The sequence below is a fragment of the Gymnodraco acuticeps genome, unplaced genomic scaffold (genome assembly GCF_902827175.1).
Source record: "Gymnodraco acuticeps unplaced genomic scaffold, fGymAcu1.1, whole genome shotgun sequence".
Taxonomy (NCBI): Eukaryota; Metazoa; Chordata; class Actinopteri; order Perciformes; family Bathydraconidae; genus Gymnodraco; species Gymnodraco acuticeps.
In genome coordinates, this window is record NW_022990299.1 from 506,128 (window position 1) to 525,534 (window position 19,407).

Below are 19,407 nucleotides of genomic sequence, written 5' to 3' on the forward strand. Positions count from 1 at the left end.
ATAGTAGATCCCATGTCAAATATGACGCAAGAAACAAGCAATGATCATTAATTCTATCCTTACGGTACCTTTCCCCATAATACAGCAGGGGATTTGAGTTTGGTCTTGCCATTAGTGCAGTGAAGTTTGAAACCTCATGCATCCTCTACGGCTCGCCCTCTGCCAAGACCCGCTACTTTCAGCTACTTCTATCTTATGAGCTCTATGAAGCGCTGGCAGTGGCCCGAGTTCACCTGTCACCGGTCCAGCATTGCAGACATACGTATCTGAGCACTAACCTCAATATGCACTTTTATCCCTGCTGACAGGAAGCCAAACACTCACTCATTCGTAAAATATACACAACAAAACGGCAATAAGGAAAAGTTCTGAGGTCAATAGGGTATCATTGACAGCCCTATTAAGCCCCTTCCTGCTCCAACATGCTCACTGCGGTGATTTATAGGCTCGGGCGGGCCAGTCTGTGTCTGTTGAGTCCAGTCTGCTGCCCCAGACAAGAATAAGACCTCCATTCAGCAGTGGGGAGGCATTAGCTATTTTAGTAGCCACCTGCAGTGAAGGAAGAGATACAATGCATAAAGCATCTTTAAGTGGTTGATATTGGGTTCACCTCATGAATGGAATCTGATCCCTCTTACTGCTTTATGTCTAAACTCCTTGTTATGCAATTCAAAGAGACAAGGCAATAGATCATTTATACAACTATCTCCTTAATCATTACTAGATGAGTTGCCATTAAACTGCTGATTAATGAATATTAAAGATATCCTAACTATTATGCTTCAAATTCCACAGTAGTAGTCCTATACATGTTCTCAATGGGATGTGTAATGGTTGAGCTGAGTGTACTGTAGTATCACTACTCTGGGTTAAATCTGCCATCTATCATCATTTAAATATCCATTCAGCTGATAAGAAACACTTATTTTGTCCCTTCTACTTACTTAAGTGTTATACATCACACGTGCTGCAAGTCTCTATGGAAGGCCAGCTCAATTTATCTGATCTGTCTGTCCTGACTCTATTAATATTCGATAGATTGCCATGAAAGGTTGTTCAGAAATTCATAGTCCCCCGAGCAGATTGTGGTGCTCCCCTGACGATTCTTAGTTCACCACAATGAAGTGGACATCTGCGCTGAACGTCTTGACAAGTATTGGATGGATTGCTGTGACATTTGATGCAGATATTCAAGGTTCCTAGAAGGTACATTTGAATGACTTTGGTGATTTCCTGACTCTTCCTCTAGCGCCACTACAGGTCAATATTTCCACTTTGTCGGGGAAAAGCTTGACATCTACTGGATGGTAGACACAAAATGTTGTACAGTGATTCATGGTTTCCAGAGGATCAATATGACTTTAGTGATTTACTGTTCCTGAAGAGCCACCAAGAGGCTGAGTGAAATATCACAAATGTACTTTTGAATGGATTGCTATCAAATGCGGTAATAATGTTCCCCAGAGGATGAATCCTGCTGACTTTGGTAATCCCTAGACTACTATTCTAACTCCATGACCAAGCCAATGTCCACTTGTCCTTGACTATGTCGTTTTTTCAATGATTCCTGCTAAACTAACCACATTCCCGTTAGCCTTAGCTGTACTTGTGTTCAGTGCAGCCAACATTGAAAATGGAGAACCTTGTAAGAATGACTTGCTAAACAAGTGGATATTAACATGATAATAGCATTTAGCTTAATGCAAAGCTATGCCTAAGTACAAGCTAACATAGCTGCTAGCAAGGTTGTGGAATCTCAAAAGGTGGAAGCTAACCTGGGTTTAAAGAGAAGGCCTGTTAAGTTTTCAAGGACTATTTAAAATACATCGCAGGTTATGTTTCCTTATACCCTATAGAGGTTTTTAACTCGGTATGAGTATTGATTATGGCAATGCCAAGCCTGTAGGTTATGGCTCACAGTATCGATGCAAAGCACAGCTATTTAACTGCTTTTTGAATGTATTGTTCAAAGGTGGAATAGTGGTTGAATTGGTTCCACTTTGAGCATCTGCTCGTCATGCTCATAGAGTCAAAGATCTTTCATCATAAAAGATTGTCAGATGTTGTCAGTGTTTTAAAGAATGTCGACAATACTTCAAGACCAAAGCTAACGAAAATGAAAGCACATGATCTGTTTTCTGTTCTCCCTGCTATCACTCCTAAACATAGCCTTCTTGTTGTTTTTACAAGGTATGAACCTTGCCTTCTAAATCCTTTGAAGAGTGAGAATGCAGGAGACAAAGGAAGCCGTAGATCCACTGCTGTTAATGGGCAAATGGTTCACATTTAGGCTCGCATCATGATATGGAGAACACATGTGGCCGTTATCCTGCTGTGTCAGAGCACCGCTTTGTGAGGGAGATATGATCAAACACCACTTGATTCTCTGGTATATGCCTATAGTGATGAGCCCGCCCCTCCAAAAGCTGCATGAAACACATTACTGCTCGTGCATTCTATATAGTGACGGGCTATTTTCTACTCATAGCTGATAGCAGGACATGTTACATTCTTATGTTCAGTTGAAATGATCTATGTAGGACGGTCCTGACGTCTTAAATTGTTCGCAAAGTGTGCAACTAATAAAGGACCTTCAAACTTGGAACGGTAGAGGCGGCCTTGAATCCAGTAGATGAGAACTTTATGTGTATCACATTCAAACCACAGCGAAAAATGGAATAATATTTGATTGTTCACTCGCCAGCAGATTTTGGACTAGATCTCAGTGTCACATATCAAAGCCATGTTGCAGGTCTAGTGTTACAGCAGCTAACTGTTGCATTTGCGTGCCACAAGCTTCTGTTTTATCTGACTACCGATTTTTACCCCTGTTTCATGATTCAAACCATTGCATGTCAACAAAATTGTTACGCAACTCCTTATGATGCAGACTAAATATGGCAAGAAAAAAACATCTCATAGAACCGACTGGGGGTTTAAGTGCCATCAACATCGGCCCATCTAGGACACTATGTTGATTTATCCATTTGGAGCCGAAAGAATAGAATTTGGTCACTAAATTTAGTAGAAAACAGTCAAATAAGAAAGACTCTGCCACAGTTGAGGATTTGACCAGCCACACATGCACATTTTTGAATCTGTATTCATTTTTTGTGAAAATATTTTAGCTAAGTTCCTATCAAACGTAATCAGTGTTTGGCCCCCATGTGTGTTTAGGGGCTTGAATTTAAATCAAAGAGCAGATTTGCCCACCTCGAGGCACTTGTTGACTCAGTAGTGTTGTAGCTACCAAGTTACTAATCGCTGTGGCGCAGGTCTAAAATGATATGTGTGTGTATAGCAACTGTCAAAACATTTTCTACTCTTGATATGGTAACTCACAAGTTTTAGCGCTAATAGTGTAATTTTTCATCCTCGGGGCAATGTCTAATGTTTTCTGAGCTTGGCACTGTTGTCGTAGCTTAGCGCTCTGTTAGCAGATCATTCCTCTCCTACAGTGTTTATCGCCACAAAGCTTAACACTTACCAGGCTGTGGTATAAACAAAACAACCCCAGCAGGAGTGGTATTATCAGAGGAAACAACAGAGGGAGAGTGAGCGTGGGGGAAAGTAGGGAGATTAGTGTCCTCCTCCCTTTTCCAAATGTCTGCTTAATGTTTAATTCCCTCCTCCTCTCTTTCATTATGTCTTCTTTTTTCTTTCATTGACTCGTGTTGGGCATTATTATTTCAGGGAGGCGACCAGACGGCCACTGTGCTCACTCTGTGCGCCATGATGGACTTTAATTTGATGCAGGAGACGTGCCAACTGGCCATCCGGGACGTAGGTGGCCTTGAAGTCCTCATTAACTTGCTGGATACAGATGAAGTCAAATGCAAAGTAAGTAGCTCTGCCAGAGCTGGACCTGGATGGCCTGCGGGCAAAAACCGAGCCGGCCGTGTGTGCCAGCCTGTGTTTTAGTAACAAAAACCGAGTGCTGGGTAGAGAGCATGCCTTTAAAGACACGGGGTAGCAATTATTCTCCAGTTTGCCTAATGACTTGTGTGTGCTTTTGACCTGATTTTATTACGTCTTTTGTCATGACTATTCTAATTTGTGTTGCTAGTAGCTTTATGTTCTTTTAGCACACATGGAGGCCCTACATTAGCATAGACACAACCATTTATTTTCCATAAAATATCTTTTTGGGTTGGTTTTATTGTGTGTTTTTAGATTGGCTCCCTTAAAATCCTGAAGAAGATAAGTCACAACGTGCAAATCCGTCGAGCCATTGTAGACATGGGAGGCCTACAGAGCATCGTGAGGATTCTGGACTCCCCAGTGAAGGACCTCAAGGCCTTAGCAGCCGAGACCATCTCTAACGTGGCCAGATTCCGACGAGCAAGGAGAACCGTCAGGCAGTATGGCGGTATCAAAAAACTGGTGAGTATGAACAAGAAGCAACGTTCATTCAAGTTGGTGTAAATAGTATAACCAATCTTTGTAATGGCAATGTAAAAAGCAGGCTGAATATCAGAGCCTGGTATTGGATAATGAATATAAGATTTTCCAATAAAACACTTTGTCTATTTCAACTACTTTGTAACTTATACCAACATTATTTGTACCACGGCCACTATGGACCCATTGGAACAATTGTATGGTGCATAATTGCGATGTAATCCGCATATTACCGTTTATAATTAGTTTTAGGCGTAATAAACGAATCCAGACGTGGCTTAACAAAGTGGCAGTGCCCCATTTTTTTGTACTTGTGGTCATGTTCCTTTCCCAATTCATTTTTAGCCGGATGTCACTAGTCCCATGAGTTAATCAGAGGGTGTTCCGCAGGGTGTGGGGTCTGGCTCCTTGATATTTTTGAATGGTTTTGTTTAGGGCTTTCCACACTAAGGGCACTCTGTTCCCTCTGTGATCTAATAAAACCAATATTATATTGTCACTCAAAAACTTGGGTCTTCAGGGCCATTTCAAACTTATTTGCTGTCATTCCAAAATACTTAGGTGAAGTAAATACAAAAAAAACACCTTCCCACTAGTTTACTTGCATAAAGGCAGATTACATGGTTGTAAAAGCACTTCTGAGATTTAGTATTTCTATGCGGTTCGGAAATGGTTCCTCTTTACGATCAGATCAAATCTATGGAATCAGTCCTGCCGAAACTATGTTTTAAATCAAAGCAGATTAATCCTCAATTTATGCCCATTTCACACTGTATGCACCCACCCAGGCTTTTAAAACCAGCAGAGCGGTGCTGTGGTACAACAGATAGAATGTCCCCTACATCCTCTGACCTGCATTCATGTTTGTTGACAGAGGGACCTGTGATTAAAGCCTCCATGCCTTGTATATTTTCCCCAGCCCCAAATCGGATGTTCTCATGTGCAAGTCACTCACGAAGGCAGATTAATTTCACGCTATGCTATGAGACCACCTTTGAACTGCGCTGTGTGTAATAGCTTTGCCTGCTCTGTCTCACTGGCCAGGAACTATGGATTAGAACACTGAATGATGGCCATAAACCGTCACACTGGGCTTTTCAGGCCTAACATCAACATCAATCCTGACAGTTTTCCACTCCTAACATGTCTGGCTTTTTCATCTTTGCAGACCCAGTAGTAATAGAATTTTAATTACACCCTTAATCACAGCCAACAACTTGCTATTCTCATCTGGACCCATCCATTATCACTCCAACCATGCAACAAAACTTCTCAGAGTCCTTGAATTTATGACAAGTTCACAGAGTTTGTGTAAATGTGTGTGTCTGGAGTTGTTTTTGCTTTGAGACGTGCGGTCTGGATGTTTGTTCGCACACATTTTTATGTTTGTGTTTATCCTCCCTCTTCTCTCCGCTCAGGTGAAGCTGCTGGACTGTGTTCCGAATTTAGCCAGCCTGAGTGCAAACCAGGAGAAGGATGTGGAGGTGGCTCGCTGCGGTGCTCTGGCACTGTGGAGCTGCAGCAAGAGCACCAAGAACAAGGAGGCCATCCGGAAGGCCGGGGGCATCCCTCTGCTGGGACGCCTGCTCAAGTCTCCACACGAGAACATGCTCATTCCTGTGGTGGGCACCCTGCAGGAGTGTGCCTCAGAGGTGAGAGGGGACAATATGCCCTTTATCGTCAAATGTGGCATAAATTGTCAATTCATGGTCTGTGCAATAAAACCTAAGAGTCTCATTCTATAAGACATTTAAAATACTGTAAATAATGTTTTACTTCTATCAAAGGATCCAATGAAAGGCCTAAAGTAACACCAAGTACTCTTTCTTCCTATTTCCCACAGAGATGAATAAACCTATTCAAAACACATCAATGAGCCACACTTGGTCAAATGCACCTTAATTACAATGGAAACACTCACCAGAACACCAAATTGTTTATTGTTATTTGGCCGAAATTAGCTCCAAATACACTTTTTATTACAGTTTGAGTATGCAGAGTGAACTTCAGAGTGAACTTCTGCATACTCAGTGAAGGATTTGTTTCTTTAGAAGGGGCAATGTGTTTTGAGGCCAACTAACTTGACAAGCCTGACATTTGTAGACAATACCAAAAGTGATAGGATAGTGCAAGCTTTACCTTTACACTTTACGCTATGTGATTTCAGCAGGGTGTGTCAGGATGTAAAAAACACATGTTTAACATATGAATATAGAATTTTAGGGTAGAAATGAAAAACGCTATACTGGACTTGTCATGTGAAACTAAGAAACAATATTATAAACATAAAGAAACATAATACCAGTAAATATGTAAAATACCTATAGATAAGCCAATGTTGTTCATGTCACTACAGGAAAGCTACAGGATTGCCATTCAGACTGAAGGCATGATCAAGGATTTGGTTAAAAACCTAAGCAGTGACAATGATGAGCTCCAAATGCATTGTGCCAGTGCAATCTTCAAGGTAACTTCCTCATTAGTACACATAAAACATGTGAGAAAATGGCCCCTAAATTTTCCCTATACTTCCTGAAGATCTTGACCATCTCTTTTACTCTATGCAGTGTGCAGAGTGCAAACAAACTCGTGACCTGGTGCGTGAGTACAAAGGTCTGCAGCCGCTGGCCTCTCTGCTGAGCAAGGCGTCCAACAAGCAGCTGCTGGCCGCCGCCACCGGAGCCATCTGGAAGTGTTCCATCAGCATGGAGAATGTGGCTAAGTACGCAGGGACTCTGGGTCTTACCTTATTAACTCTCATTAACACACACCGACTCACACGCCCATTAACACACGCATTTAACATACCAGAGATACAGAAACACATTGTGGCTATATATTTTGGGATGTGTTTGTAATTAGTTGTAACAGATTAGTATGATTTTGATAAATCAATCATAGGAGCAACAATCTAATGAGCCTCATTTTAAAGGGGATTAATAGCAATTGGTCATTTCACGCATGTGTGCTCATAACTTCTGGAAAATATGTTTCCTGAGATGATGTGGTTACAGTATGTGAAAACAGAACACCAATAGGGTATCAACCAACTTGCGTGCATTACTCGTCGCCATGCCATCAGCACATGTTACTTTTACGGCGGTGCTGTTATTCATTCACGACTAGCTGTATCACTTTTTCCACTCTGATGCTTTTATCATATCTCCATTTCCTTTACAATTGCATCTGGTTGAAGTGATTACTTGCGTAAATGTAAAGTTTCTCTACGGATTCTATTTGCTCTGATCTTTTATGTGAGTGTTTGCTGCTAGAATTCAGTCTTTCCCATCGTTAACGAAGGCTCAAGCCGATGTGTTGATTTGATAGACTTCGGTGATGTGTTATTCTAAGCCTGTGAATATTAAAGGAATCGGCCTTGAGATGGGGAGTTTCTAATGTCAGAAGGCTGACAGAGCCTTTAATCATTTGTCATGTCAGGCTGGGGTTTATTTAAGTGTCATTCAGCCTGGTTCCTTCAGCAGTGACATTTGTGGAATGGTTTTTGACTTGTATTTAAGTGTCAGATGATTTTTAAATCCCTCATTTTCCCTCTAAAATAAATAATTCCTTGAGACCGCATCTTGGCCCTATACATTCCCACTAATGCTCCCTTGAAAGAATCATTTAATGTATTTATTTTCTTATTCTGTGTTAGGCTGGCTACATAATATATAACCCCATTGCATATATGTAATACCTTTGTAATGTTTTAATTCATTCAAAACACATGCTCTCCATTGTAGTCAAGCAACTGGTAATTGACGATTCTACGATAAAGAGTATTATTGAATTGTAAGGCTTTTCGCTGAGGTGAGATGGTGTAAAAAAGGCTTTTTCTTCCGACCCAGAAGTAGTTCAAATTGCAGTGGACCTCTAAAAATAACAAGAAAAGGGACCAGTAGCACTCACAAAGATCTATCTTCACTTCATATATCATATCTGACAGAATGATATCCTACATTTAAAGTTTGAGTGAAATCCTCCCAACTGGAACTGAGTGTCTGCTGCCACATCGAGTTAAGTGAAGATTTCTTTACAGGAGTGGAGGCATGACAATAACATTCCTCTGAAGCAAGATGGACGGATCACTGTCTCTTTAACACACGCCATGAACAAACAAACCTTTGGGGAATTTATTTGATTTAAATAAAGATAGTGACCTTATTTTTGCTTTGTTCATTTAACAAACAAATATCTTAAAACAATAGAAAAATGGACATAGTTTGGAAAGCCTGGCGCTTGTGTGAACTACACAGACCATGAGTAATGTGTTAGCTTTAATAAACTCACTGCCAGTACAGGCCCTCTGCCATATGTAATTACCTGTCACACTGTTGCCATGTTAAATACTTATATTACTACTGATAATAACAATAATAGAAATAATTATGATAAGACCATTAATCACACGTAAACCACATTTAGTGACACTTCATTTAGACTTTGAGTGCCCTCTCTACATTTAACAAACAGAGTGCCATCATTTTGTGGTTTCTTCCCCATGTGTGTTATGTTTTATTTTGTTGTGGACGCTGTGGGCTCTTGGGTGTGAATGAAGGTGAAATGTGGCCACCTCCTCAGCAAGAAAGCAGCGTGATGCACAGCCAATGTTTTAAATGCACACTTGAATGTGTAAGTGGATCTGTTTTTTCATACTCTCCCAGGCTTATTTGAATCACTTAAAAAAGTCTGGGTCAGGCCAAAGCTTGGAATACAGTGACCGAGTCATTACTGTCAAAAAGGAAAGGCTGCTAATGTAACGGGGTTTCAGGGGCATGCGCTCATTTCAGAATCAATCATGGGCTGAGTGGTGTACAGAAATGAAAATCATTTTGAAATACATTTTTGCTACAGCAATATTGACAGGCAGGGTTTTCTCTCTCTTTTATTTACATATAAGTACATGGTCAAATGAAACAGACCCTTTGGCCCATTGCAAACAACATTTCTTTTATGTGACTGGTGATTTGCGCGGTCTGGACAGCATAAAGGTCCGGGGACCTCCACTTAAGACAAGTAGCTCGTGTAAGCCATTTCCCTGATTAATGATGCATCAAAATGAGAGATGATTGATGCCCCAGAAATGTAATGACATTCATAACTTAAGTGTTTATTTAAAGACCACATTACTGTGTGTTTTTTTGAGACGGCTGTACCTTGTCCAAGCTTATATTTACTATGGAAATATCTTTGTAAAAGCACTTCTTGGAAAGATATTTTGTTTGGATATATGAACGCATCGATATGAAGTCCCTTGAGCCTGTATACTGAAGTGTTATGGACACACAAACATGCTGTAAAAAGCCCTTAACAAAAGAGTGAGTGAATACCCTGTAATGGAAAGTCACCACTGCCAAGTCTCAGTCTGTATTTGCCAGCACAGTAATGTTGAGGGTCAAGATTGTGGGGTTCGCTTCCAATGAATGACTACTCCGCCATCTTACCTCTGTTCCAACGCTATGATGAGCCGCCCATAATTGCCCTTCCAAATGATACTTCTCCTTACCTCACAAAAGTTCTGTGCTCACCCGTCATTGCTTTGCCTTTTTTTCTTTTTAAACGAGATAGATCAATCTATCTGCTCAATTTCAGGTTAAAGGAGCCAGTTATTTTCTCTTCATAGTAATTCTCTGGGTCCTTAAAATGTCTTAGTTTCACTTTACCTTAAAACACTAGTTTGCATAAAAGGCAGCATTTAGGTTTTCAGCACTTTGAAAAAGACAAAGACAGACAATCAATCTTAAAATCTTCTACACATAAGCGCCAATGCGGTTCCTGTGTCTTCTGACAGGCATTAATAAACGTCCCCAGTGTTTGCAGAAGAAGCAAACTCAGGTTGTCTTGTGTGATGTTACTCTTGCCATAACGTAATTACCCCGACCGGGATTGGCTTCACAAAAATAGTCGTGTCTTACTGTTCATTCATCAAAAGTTATGTCTGTGATTACGAGATAATTGTAATGCAGTCGACTGCAGATGACACTTCAGTGATGCCATTGGCAAACCATTGTTTTTCTTTTTGGTGAATTTCACTGAAGTGAACTTTGGCACCTCCGATGTTCATTAGCAGTGTTTTCACTTGCAAGAATAGGCTGTGTGATGTCGGCCCCTGACCAAACCCAAATGACCTTGGCCATCCACAACAGTTTAAGGACCATGATGCCAGCAACCGTAACTGTGAATAAAAACAGTCGTAGGGCTTAACTGTACATCAGAGGTTTGTTGAGGTTTTTGTGCGACCGCATTATATCCCTTTTAAATGTTTACTGTAGTTTACCACTCTATAGCATTGGCAAACAAGGAAGAATCACAGCTAAATAGGGAGGGAGAGTTTCCAAGCCGCATCAAAGCTATGGTACGGACAAGGGACAACTGTGAGCAGTCGTGGGAAAACTGCCTGTACTGCTGGGTTACAGTAAGATATCTATGTCCATGTGGCTCAGGGCACTGTAGCCACTACTTATCACTTTAAAGTAGGGAGTAGGGAGGAAAGTACAAGCATAAACAGCTCTAGTGAGACGTTAGATGAAGACAACAAACACACCTTCAGTCTGCCCTCTGAATCCCTGCCACGCTGCTGACGCACCAACTCAAACCAAGTCAAGCTAAGCTATTAGCTTTAGACAACTATTGCGTGTTTAGCCACAATATTGTCCTTAGTCAGTCAATTGGCCAATCAGTCCACCACTTTGAATCTACACTTAAATATCTCAACAGTTATTGTATAGAATGACATAGAGGTTTACCAGACATTTGTGTTCCCTGGAGGATGGATCGCGACAATCCCCTGACTTTTTTTATCTAGCAGCATTTTTCCTTTGGGCATTTTATTGAGTGCCAACTACATACCTGCCAACCCTACCGATTTGGGCGGTAGTCTACCGCTTTTGACATGTTTCTACTGCCTACCGACTTAGCTGGCTTTCCCTACCGATTTTCAATCTTCCCAAACTATAACAAATAAAAATGACACTACATAGAAAACTGGACTCGACTTTTGGCGGACACCGTTTGCAGCGTGTCTGTGATCGCATCATACAAACAGTCCTCTGTGTTTCTGAAAGAGAAACAACGTGCAGACCGGGGCTAACGCTGTCTTTCCTCTGCACCCCCGGGTCTGACCTATTATACATCCATGGGTCTGACGGGTAATCACTCCCAAATGAACAGAGACGAGGCATTTGGGTCCTGCAGGATTTCCCCGTTAATATCAGTGTCTCGAAAACACATGTTGGCGACTGAAAGACATCCAGTGTTTGGTCTTTTCCTGAAGCATCCTTCATCTACACTGTCTCAACTGAAAGAGGACCAGAAACACATTACAAATATAATAAAATGTGGAGACTTTGGGATATTTATCTCCCATTATTTTACTTTTCGGGCATTTTACAGACCAAACATGTCGTTGATGTCACTGTTTACCAAACTACCACTTTTCTGAAAAATGCATAAAATGATGCAATATATGTTAAATACATGGTTTATACATGTAATTACTGGGGTTCCATTTCTTCTGATTACCTAATTTGGGCGTGCACATTTGCCGCGCGCAAACCTACCTCTTTTCGATTTGGAAAGGTTGGCATGTATGCAACTATGGTTGCCATTTGGGGTTTTGAGTGAAATGTCTGTTTAACTATTGATTTGATTGCCATTATATTGCTCACATGCATTAAACCACTTTTTCTCTAGCTCCAGGTATTTTTTTGTCCACTTCTTTATTTTTAAACACCGTATTAAAAAAAAAGTGCGTGCTGTACTGTGTTTATTGCTAATTAGCCAATGCTAGCATGCTAACAGATTATGCTAAAAGGTCGACATGGTCCTTTGCGTCAGGGTCTTGCTCACCCTGTCTAGGTTTGTTTTGAAATTGTGACCTGCTCCTTGTACATTGTCTATTAGTTAACATCAGCATGTTAGCATTGTACAAAGTAGTAGAAAAAGTAAGCTATACCATGCTAATGTCAACATTTAGTTCATAGCACAGCCTCAAACACTAACATCGCTGCGGACTCTTCTTCTTCTTTCTTATTCGTTAACATCTATCAGTTATTGTAATACACCTAACAAATCAATGTGAATTGATTGGTTAATTCCCCTTTGTTCCACTCTTGACAGGTTTCAGGAGTACAAAGCCATGGAGACCCTGGTTGGCCTGCTGACAGATCAGCCTGAAGAAGTTCTGGTAAATGTAGTGGGAGCTGTGGGAGAATTCGCCCGGATACCTGCTAACAAGGCCATCATCCGCAAGTGTGGAGGCATCAAATCGCTTGTGAATCTGCTCACTGGAACTAATCAGGCATGTTGAATGATTGCATAATGGCCATTTTATCTTTTAACCATATTATATTGATTGATGTACTTTTTATTTGTCTTTTTTCTAGGCGCTGCTTGTGAATGTAACCAACGCAGTGGGTGCCTGTGCTACGGATATGGATAACATGGCGTAAGTGTCACCTTACATCCAACTAGCTATTTTCCATTTATTACACTTTACACAAGGCAAACAGCCCCATGTGAGGTGTCTCTTCAAATATCATTAGTGGCTTGCTCACTGTCATTACTGAATTACCTCCAAATCCCTATTCTTGGCCGCATATTTATGTCAAATGTTTTGACAAGGGAATGACACCAATTACTTGATCCAAACACGGTATAATTAACCTGTCATGGGCTCATGCTTAAAGAAATCTATGTTCTTTTAATTTGTAATCATGCAGGTACTTTTGTCTTCTATCCCCAGCTTAATGACATCTTTTAGAAGCTTTGTTTATTGTACCTGCTAAGTTAAATATGGTTGTGGTGTTTTACTATAGCTTTGTGGTCTATGTCGGGACTTGAGCTGGTCACACAAACATACCTAACGCCCTTCCCTGTCCAAGAGTTCATGGCTGGGAAAACACAGCGAACCACAGTCCAGAGCCAACTTAATTTAACCTCGCCCTCACTACTTCAGAACATTGTGGACCTTCCATCTGTGTCTCATTGCTTTTACAAGGCTGTTATGCACTACACAACACTTCTTAATTAGAACTGGACACACATACGACCTAATGTTGGAGTTTACATTGTAAGCTAGCTGTTAATGCTACCATATGAGCCTATTACATTTGTTTGGATGAAAAAAACCAAGGGGCTCAATAAAAAGAGAATCATGTCAAATACAGAAACCAACTGTGGTAAACTTCACACAAGGCGAGAAGTGTTTTACGGTGGTTCATCATGTTCTCCGTGTTTTCTCACGTTATGTATATTTAAGCCAGACCTTGTCATTTTTCAGCCTTCACACTCCGCTGTAAACAGAACGTTCTTATTTCAACGCCTGCTTGCATGTAGTGTATGTTTTGTGGCGATGGCTTATTTTGAGACATGTATGTGTACAGTAGTTTGCTGAGCAATTAACATAACTCATTTTTGATTGCTTCCTGCTCGCCTCCCACCAAACACTGTTTTCCAGATTCACAGTGATTAGACGGTATTTGGCTAGCTAACAAATATGATGATGCATGACACCACAAAGTAAGCTACAATATTCTTGTCTGTTAACATGACTTCATTTTTACCAAAAGAAGCTCTATTCTCTAATACCTCCTGTTGATCAGCACAATCATTCTCTCATCATGGTTCTGATGAAACTCATCCATAACTACCGAAAGCCCAAAACAAACAACGGTCACTTTCATGTTTCCCATGAAACACGCATGTGTTTGTTTTCATTCTCAAGCAGTAGGCAGTGTGTGGTTAATGACAGAGCACTTCCTTCGGTGAATCCTGTGTAGCTACAAGAGTGAACACACATTGTTTTATGCCTCCTGGGTTTGTGGTCTCCTCCTCTAAATCCATCACTGTCAGCTGCGACTTCATTGCTAATCTGTTTCATACCTGCTTCATGGGAAGACGGAGCTGTTTTGGACGGAGCTGTTTTGGACGATGATGTGACGCTTCACTTTTGTTTTCGGCCCGGATTTAGGAGGCCCTGCAGACTGGAATCTGATGTTATGATCCCTGCAGACTGATTTATGTGCAAACGGAAGACAGATGGCGCAAGGGACGTCCCTGATGATGAGTGTTCGCTCGTTGCCAGTCACGGAGATACAGTGATTAGGGAGTGTTTAAGTAATTATGACAGCATTCAATGTCCGCCTTGTTGGTGGACGCACACATGGGGAACACGTTACATGTTATTTATACCAGACAACGGGTGCACTGTGTTGTAATTATTTGGGTTCCCAGACCCTGACTGCAGTTTTGACTACAGTCATGTATACGACATGAAATACAGTTCATGCCTAAGTAAACTTCACTCAGACCTCATGAAATATAGAGCGACCTGTCTGTGGCTCTGTTTGATTTGGAAGGAGGTCCTCTTTTTGGTTTTGGTTGAAAAACAAGCCACCAACATAAAGTGTAAGTTTGTCTCGGCTACTATTTATATCTATGTATGAAGCACTATATGTGCAGATGTATGTGCGTTAACCCCTGGCCCATTGAGCTTTTCCACGGAGAGGGATTTGAGCGAGCAGACAGTGGGTGGGTTTCAGTCCTGGAGAGGAACTGAGGAGGGAGGAGGGCTGAAGGCAAGTCGTGATGAAAAGCCAACTCTGAAATTGATCGATGTTTTGATCCTACTTGGCTGAAGTTGAGTTGAGCCTGCTGGAGGCCAGGCTAAAACAGCCAAAGCTCTGAGAAACAAACATGATCAGGATGATCACACAATCATTCAAGCAGAAAATTACAACCAAAAAGCAACATTTTTGGGGGATTTCTTCCTCCCTTCTCACACTACTTCCTGTCTCTTTCATCCAACAGAATCATCGACCAGCTTGATGGAGTCCGCCTGGTGTGGTCCCTATTGAAAAACCCCAGTGCAGAAGTGCAATCCAGCGCTGCATGGGCCCTTTGTCCATGCATTAACAATGCAAAGGTACAGTACAGTGAAGTACATTTGTTTTCAGCCCCTGTCCTCTCTCTGCGAGTGAAGCACACCTAAGGCAGATGGATTATAGCCTCTAAATCAAAGAGGTCTGCAGGGTTTGTGTCATTTCAGAATTATCCTACTCACAACACTGAAGCCCGCTTATATCACCATGCTGCTCTCCTAAGCTCTCCCTCCAACCTGCTGCTGCTGCTGCTGGGAGGTTAGCGGGGGCAGAGCTGTGTCAGAGGGGGCTTACATGAACTTCGGGCTAATATGAAGCAGAGAAGCCTCCTTGGCACACTGAGATCTGTGAATTGGGAAGCAGGCAAGGAGAAAGGCTCAGTAATATCCTGTGGCGTGGCTTCTGATTTCCCCGCTGAAAATCTTGCCTCAACATGCTACCAGTTACAGAGATTCACAATCGACACACAGCATAGGGTACGAGACAAGTTCAGTGAAAGCGCTTTTCTAAAACATGTTTTTTCATAAATAAATAAATACAAAACCCACAACATGGACAATAATACTTACTACACATATAGACTTAAATAAGAAAAACGACTCCGTGACACACTTGAAATGTTTTGTTGTCAAGTTGCATTATGGGTAATTTCGATAGGAAAGAGAGGACGTTAAATGAGAAAGACGACATCTCGGACTCATATGCATCGATTTAGATACTTTTTTTTTAAACGGACCATCTTTTTTTAATTCTTTTTAATATTTTAATTTTTCAGTTATAAAATAAACAGACATTGCTCCAGATAACAGAACATACAACAAAACATGTAACAACAAACAACTAAACAAAACATAACGGGGGGGATGCAAGGATGACTTCCTAAGACAGCTGATTGTGACATACACAGGACATTACATACACAATACATTATTCATTACACCGGAGATGCCATATTGACAGGGTCAGATAGGAGAGCTGCGGACAGTCAACCGCAATCCTCCTGTCTCCCCTCAAAATCCGGACTTTAAACGGACCATCTTGAATCAGCATGTTTGCAGGAGTTCAATGCTAAATCAGTGGGGAACTGTTCCTACACACGAGCAATATGAAAATTAGAGTCCTTTACCCTAGTCCGTCAACTCTAATTTATGTTACACATTAGCAGGTCTTTGATCCCCTGAGCACTCCCAACTACAAACGTAATGTTGTTCTAATAGATTATCGCAGTGATTAAGGTAAACAGCATGTCAGTGGGACAATCTGGGTTAATTTAAACAGTTGGGCCCAGGCAGGTGTCTATGGGGGTCTGGGTTTTTACTCTGGCCTAGAAGTATAGCAAAAATGATGCATGGCAACCATATGGTGGGTCTGCGGGTCCACCATTGAGCGCTAACAAAGTTTGACAATGTTTGTCTGGATGTCAGTTTGCCAATTTTGAGGGGAAATTCATGAACATGCTTTTTGGGTGATTTTTCTGGGACGGGGGCAATGACAAAGGCTAAATAGTGCTCTCGGCCCGTGGAGTTGAGGAACCTGATACAGCTGCTTCGGTGCAGCCGCTATTTAGATAAAAACCCCATGTGGTTTGTGTTAGCAGTTCCATAGTGGATTTATGAGAGAGCCGTGGTATAAATGCATCTGCTGGATGCTCCATACTGTACTGCCTCCACAGATAGATGCTCTTCCTGATGCCCACAGGTCCACAACCTAAACTCACACACCATAAGTATACTGTCAAGAGTAGTGAATCATTCAATTATCTTTATTCTCCAATCAAGGAAGTAGAACCATCCCAATCGTATGTAATGGGGTGTATAATTAATTTGCCAGGACGCAGAGGTGCATTTAGGTGCTTGATTTATTTTTCCTTGACATTATAGCCATGTATGTTATAGAAGCCTGATTGCTTCAGAGAAAAGGTCAGGGCACGCGTCTGCCATTCTGAGCTTGGCTTAGCATGAGATCACGCACAGCAGATATGTGTTTTCTATTTCATTTCATCCTTGGGTAAGAGGAGGAGGAGAGAGTGAGAGGATAGTGAGAAAGGCCTTTCCGTGTGCAGCCTCATAATGTTGCGGTTTTCAGATCTGGGGGCCCTTCCAGGCCATGAAAGAGATTCTGGCTAGTCTATCGCAGCTGGTGGCTTGAGAGAGCTTCCTCTGTCGCAGGGACTCCCGGCCAGCCGTCATCAGTATTCCTGAGGAAAGACTTCCTGTGAGTCTGGGGGTCAGCTCTTGGCCCCGGCACCCCTCTCTCTACCCTGCACTGCACACATGGCTCACCCTCTGGCACGCCATCACAGGGCCCTGTGATGACCCTGGCCCAGCTCTCGGCTGTGAGCTCTCTGTCTGTGCACCCAGGTCTCCAAAAGTACCTCTACACTGAAACTGTAAATCATGCACTGCTTCTTGTCCGTGCTGAATTTGAAGAAATCCCTTACTTTATAGAATGAAGAACATTGCATGTAACAAATGCTCGGCCATACATCATGCTGATTGATGTTGAAATGGACTAAAAATACGCCTGCTTTATGATTTGCATCCATAATTGTATGCTTCTGGGAACATTTCAGTTCTATTTTCAAAGCTGAACATCACAGACTCGGCCACGGTCATGTATTCTCCAATGGTTGGCGATTTGGTGATTTCTGATTTTAAACAGCGGCCTGATGTGCCAAGCCATACTGCAGCCAGTGCCTCCTCCAGCTCTTCCGCTGTGGTTCCCTCAGCACGCCCCACCAGCCTGTTGGTTTGGTAGGCATTGCCTCAAAAGTGGCTGAGAGTCCAGTGGTACCATCTGGTGCCATGAACTCAAACCATGAGGCCTTGTGTGTGTCTGTCTGAGGCGAGCGTTTCAAATGTCACTTCTAAGCTCTAAATTCTATGTGTCATGTTCGTTATGACAAGTAGAGGTTAACAAAGATGTGAAACGTGTTGCTTTTTCGCCCAAATCCACAACACAGTTGTGCTGTAAGAGCGGTTGTTGTTGTTTTTACATATATAAAGATAGGTATACTTGCTATTTAGCACTAATGGCACTTTGAGTGTTCCCTTATGTAAATACTTTGCTTGTACTTATTCAGTGTTCTTTGTTTTTTATGCCTTTTTTCAAATACCCCTGGCATGCCTCTCCTCTTCCCCCATTCATTACACTTCCTCCCTCCTCGTCATCCCTGTTGCTCATTTTGACAGAGCCTAGGCTAATAACAGACTCTCTGACTATAGGATGCAGGGGAAATGGTGCGCTCCCTCGTCGGTGGATTGGAACTGATTGTTAATTTGCTGAAGTCAACAAACAACGAGGTCCTGGCAAGCATCTGCGCCGCCATCGCCAAAATTGCCAAAGACAAGGAGAACCTGGCCGTCCTTACGGATCACGGGGTCGTCCCGCTGCTCGCCAAGCAGACTAACACGGTAAGTGCACCCCACTGCTGGAGACAAACAACAAGGTTTTACTATTCAACAACACTGCACTTACTGTCAATAAACAAATACCCCGCTAATGAGAAAAACATAGTTGGATTCTGCCAGGAGCCTCTTGCAGAGCTGTAGTAGAGCTTGTTATTCTGTACATTGTAAAGACTGGTCTCCGGGGGCCAATAGCATCCTGTTCTCCTGTTCGCAGACTGATGACAGGCTCCGTCGCCACCTTGCTGAGGCCATTGGTCACTGCTGCATGTGGGGCAGCAACAGGGCGTCTTTCGGTGATGCTGGCGCCGTGGCCCCCCTGGTGCGTTACCTCAAGTCAAAAGACAAGAAAGTCCACCAGAGCACAGCTATGGCCCTTTACCAGCTGTCCAAGGACCCCAACAATTGCATCACCATGCACGAGAAAGGGGTGGTCAAGGTCAGTGGTAGATGGATTCACGACTCATTACTTCAGCTTTTTTGGTAGCTTATTTTCAGAGTACTTATTTCTACTTTGTTTGGTGATTTCAAGACTATATCTGGCATAATTACATTGAGGAAAATGTGCTTTGGCGTACCGTCACCCTTGTTTTAGCGATGTGTGAAAAACACTGAGTAATAAACTTTGAAAGGCTGCGACTATTTTCAGAGCCTTTGACCGACGGAGCAGAAACAAAGTGGGGTTTTATTCGGCGGCGGAAACATGACTCCACTTTCTA

The 19,407-nt window shown here is 42.1% G+C and overlaps 1 protein-coding gene across 2 annotated transcripts in view; it reads left to right on the forward strand.

Annotated features, from left to right (window-relative positions):
• The window catches only part of armc4 (armadillo repeat containing 4), a 40,248-nt gene that overhangs the window by 14,257 nt on the left and 6,584 nt on the right, over nt 1-19,407 (forward strand). For both annotated transcript variants that reach the window (XM_034222626.1, XM_034222625.1), the window contains exons 11-20: nt 3,694-3,840; nt 4,174-4,383; nt 5,820-6,053; nt 6,758-6,868; nt 6,969-7,123; nt 12,520-12,700; nt 12,786-12,847; nt 15,211-15,325; nt 18,506-18,694; nt 18,906-19,127. In XM_034222626.1, the coding sequence (XP_034078517.1) occupies nt 3,694-3,840; nt 4,174-4,383; nt 5,820-6,053; nt 6,758-6,868; nt 6,969-7,123; nt 12,520-12,700; nt 12,786-12,847; nt 15,211-15,325; nt 18,506-18,694; nt 18,906-19,127 (1,626 nt within the window). The remainder of the gene's footprint in view (nt 1-3,693; nt 3,841-4,173; nt 4,384-5,819; nt 6,054-6,757; nt 6,869-6,968; nt 7,124-12,519; nt 12,701-12,785; nt 12,848-15,210; nt 15,326-18,505; nt 18,695-18,905; nt 19,128-19,407) is intronic.